Source organism: Triticum urartu, chromosome 7 (genome assembly GCF_003073215.2).
Source record: "Triticum urartu cultivar G1812 chromosome 7, Tu2.1, whole genome shotgun sequence".
NCBI lineage: Eukaryota > Viridiplantae > Streptophyta > Magnoliopsida > Poales > Poaceae > Triticum > Triticum urartu.
Genome location: NC_053028.1, coordinates 86,358,391 through 86,362,062, shown reverse-complemented (window position 1 = coordinate 86,362,062; position 3,672 = coordinate 86,358,391). Strand labels below are relative to the sequence as shown.

The following is a 3,672-nucleotide window of genomic DNA, read 5'->3' as shown; positions in this document are numbered from 1 at the left end:
CGTTTTTGGATTTTAGATGGTTTTTGTGTTATCTTTTGGGTTTTTGTGTTTTGGCTGGTTTTCTATATGTCCTAGAGTAAAAGCAAATGTTTTTTTTTGCGGAGCACGGCTGTGATTCTCAGAAAAAAAAACACAGTCGTGCTTCTCGTGGAAGCACATATTTACTTTCGTAACAAGCACAGTTATGCTTTCCGAAAAAGGAAAAATTGTGCTTCGATAAGAAGTACAGATTTGCTTCTCGTAGAAGCACATATTTGCTTCCGCAAGTTGCGCAGCTGTTTTCTAAAAAAAGTGTTTCCACGAGAAGCACATATTTGCTTGTGATTATTAAAAAGGAAAAAAGTATGTGCAACAATGTAATTTTTTTCAAGTCGAGACATGCGGTCAACAATAGTAAAGACAGTGAGTTCAGAAAATCTTTACGTGACGTCCAATGTGTGAATTGTTCACTATCAAGTGGATCAGGGAAGGAGCTGCTAGGGTGAGAGTGAGAATACATAAAGCATTTCGGCTATAGTAGTTTGATTTTCGTGCGAGCATTGGCTGTGATGGATAAAAGGAAGGGACCATTGTTGCATATCCATGTCAAAGTCAACGAATTAGCAGCGGAGCTCATGGTAATGGTTCAAGTCGAAGGAAGATGGAGGTTCATGCATGGGGCTTCAAGATGATGATGAGAACTTACTCAATAGTGGTCCGGTCACTGCCCGGCCGTGTCAAAATAGACACGCCCGGTCACTGTCTGTTCGGGCGTGTCCATGGATGTTTGAGGATGAGATTTGCTCATTGTGGTTGTAGATGCTCGTAGCGCTCAACCACCACCTTGATCGAAACCTTACGACGGAGATGTTTCATTATCGTGATGAAATTCATACAAAAGGACAAACTGGCCAAATTGCGTGGTGCCGTGAGACTGTCACTCAATAGGTTTCACATCCTAGTGCAATCCTTGGCTTGTTCCGGGAGGGCCAACACTGTTTCAGAACGTGTGGTACCTGATGCAGGCGTGCTGATCTCTGCTCAAAACTGATATTTGGACTAAAATACACCGATTTTCGATGCACTAAAATTTGATTTACAAAAACAACGGCCCTAGATGTATTTTCTAGTATATCCCTACACATACTTTTCCCTACCGGATGATTTGCCAAGTCACTTGTAAGCATGGACATAATCCTCAAAATAGAATTTCTTCTGGATGAAGTCGGCGAGCCACCGGGACGCCACGAAGCAGAGGACGGCCGCGGACACGACGGCGGCCCGCTGGGCGACGGACGTGAGCAGCGTCCCCTTGGCCACCGCGAGGAGCCCGACGACGGCGATCGACGCCACCTGCAGGGCGACCTCCAGCGCCTTCATGGCCTTGAGTGCGGCGCTGCAGCTCGTGCACTGCGCGACGTGCGACCAGTACCTGTCCATGAGCTTGTCCTTGGTGGGGGTCGGCGGCAGCTGGTCGACCGTCGGGGCCGCCCAGCCGACCTGGAACCTGCAGTGCTTCCTGAACCAGTTCCTGAAGGCGACGACGGTGCCGTCCGACGTCGTGGGCACGTACACGCTCTTCTGCCAGTTCTCGATGCCCGCCTTGGCGAAATTGCGCTCCTGAAACGAAACGAAGAAGATGAAGAAGATTTTGGTTCACTTAATGGCATGAATCGGATCCAGTGGAATCACTGACCATGAAGTGAGAGGGGAATGGCTGCTGCGTACCTCGAGGTGGAGGAGGTACATGTCGGAATCCAAGACGACGTTGACGCCGATGTGGTCGAACCACCGCGGCGTGATCTTGTGCAGCCAGAGGCCGAAGTTCCTCGGGTAGGCCCACATCACCCTGCTCCTCCCCGGAGCGACCGGGACGATGATGAACACGATCATGAGGTGAGGCTTGTTCTTCTGCATACACACAGACCAGGAATGGAGGAGGAAACGTGTGCTCAACTGCTGTTCCGTGTTTGACAGGGGAGTAACTAGGAGGGAACTGGCCAGTTCTTACTCCCATCCCGCGTACAGTACAGTACCTCTGATTTTTTGGACGCCGGCGATCCGTAGTACGTGCAAGGCGCGACGAAGTTGGCGTAGCCGGGGCCCTGCGACGACGCGAACCCGTTCACGCTCGACTCCTCCACCTTCACCGCCATCGGCACGCCGCCTTCTTTGTCGTACTCCTCTGTGAAGAAGAAGAAGAAGAAGAAGAAGGGATGAAGGTTCGTCCCGGTTAGTGAAATTCAGGGAAGCATGGTGAGGGCAGGGACATATCTGCCGGGGTCTACAAGCCTGGGGAGGCCGCGGAACAGGCCTTTGTGCGCGTAGGGCACGTGAGAAGGGTCCATGAGGTTCTCCGCCAACACGTCGTACCTGCAAGAAAATACAGTGCAGCTTCCGTCGATCAATGCAAGATTCAGAAAAAGGAGAAAAGGAACACGATGGAGCTGCATGCGCGCTCTAGCTTTACCCGAAGGGCATGTCCCTTATCAAGAAGGAGGTGACGAAGGACGGGTCGTCGATCTCCTTGATGAACGGCGGCCGCTTCCGCCGCAGCACGTCCGCGTGCTCCGGCCCGGCGCGCGGGTAGAACCACAGGAGCTTGTTCTGCACCACGCACGGGTACGACGCCACGCACGCCTTGCTGTTGGCGTGCACCGGCGGGCCGAGCGCGGGGGCCTGCGGGATGAACTTGCAGGCGCCGCGCCCGTCGAAGCACCACCCGTGGTACACGCACTGGAGCCGGCCCTTGTCGTCGATGCGGCCCTCCGAGAGCGGCGCCAGGCGGTGCGGGCACGCGTCCTCGAACACGCGCCACTCGCCGGCGCCGCGGTCGTACCAGGCCACCACGCGGATGCCCAGCACCATCTTGCCGTGCGGCGCGCCGGGGTCCAGGTCCTCCACGGGGGCGAAAGGGTACCACTGGTCCAGCCAGTCGAACCGCTCCTCCTTCTCCCCGGACGCCGGATCCTGCTCCGTCCACGGCGACTCGGACGCCACGGCCGACGCCGGCAGCATCCGTGCGGCCCCGTTGCGGTGGCGGCGCGCCCGTCGCCGCGGGACGAGGCGGGGCCTGACGCTCGGCGCTGGGACGCCGGCGGGGAGCGGGAGCAATGGCTGGGCCTGGGCGCGGGGGAGGAGCAGGCGGAGGGGATCCATGTCGCCGGTGGCGTCCAACGGCCGATCGACGGCGTGGGTGGAAACGAGAGGGCTTGAGACAAGTGAAAGAAAGAAACGGCGAGCAGTCAGCGGTAGTTGGCGGTAGAACTTATCGGAAGCTACCGGCATGGACAGTCAAGTTATCAGCGTGATCTGACGAGGCACGTGGCTCGCCGTCGGCGTAGAAGCCAGGGGCGGGCAGCGACGGTGACGCAGACCGACCGGCGACCGCGGCGGGATCCCTCTCACACATAAGAACGCCGCAACGTGTGACAGGATCATACGCCTCTTTTACGTGTCCGCAACGTGCACCGTCATGTGGGCAGGATTGCAGCAGCTATCTCATTCGTGCGACTGAGCTTCTCTGTCCGTTCTTGCCGTCTTCTTCATTCAAGGCAACTCCACCTAGAAACAAACAGCATCAATAAAGATATTAGTAGAAAGAGAGAAAAATGCATAAAAGAAAACTGACGCTACGAGCAATGGGCCGCGCGCGGGAAAGCATCCCATGGTATACGAGCAGCTCTAGCGGCC

The 3,672-nt window shown here is 55.8% G+C and overlaps 1 protein-coding gene across 1 annotated transcript; it reads right to left on the bottom strand.

Moving 5' to 3' along the window:
• Window positions 1-1,015: 1,015 nt before the first annotated feature.
• On the bottom strand, window positions 1,016-3,311 carry LOC125520698 (protochlorophyllide-dependent translocon component 52, chloroplastic-like). The gene is made up of 5 exons (XM_048685664.1): window positions 2,450-3,311; window positions 2,254-2,352; window positions 2,016-2,166; window positions 1,708-1,890; window positions 1,016-1,599 (listed from the first exon to the last, which is right to left on the bottom strand). The coding sequence occupies exons 1-5, from the start codon at window positions 3,265-3,267 to the stop codon at window positions 1,153-1,155; spliced, it is 1,698 nt and encodes a 565-aa protein (XP_048541621.1). The 5' UTR covers window positions 3,268-3,311; the 3' UTR covers window positions 1,016-1,152.
• Window positions 3,312-3,672: the final 361 nt, after the last annotated feature.

Coding starts and splice junctions, on each gene's coding strand:
- LOC125520698 (XM_048685664.1), bottom strand. CDS start 3,267: ATGCCGGTAGCTTCCGATAAGTTCTACCGCCAACTACCGCTGACTGCT. Junction 2,353..2,449: donor ATAAGGGACATGCCCTTCGG/GTAAAGCTAGAG, acceptor ATTTTCTTGCAG/GTACGACGTGTTGGCGGAGA. Junction 2,167..2,253: donor AGGCTTGTAGACCCCGGCAG/ATATGTCCCTGC, acceptor CTTCTTCTTCAC/AGAGGAGTACGACAAAGAAG.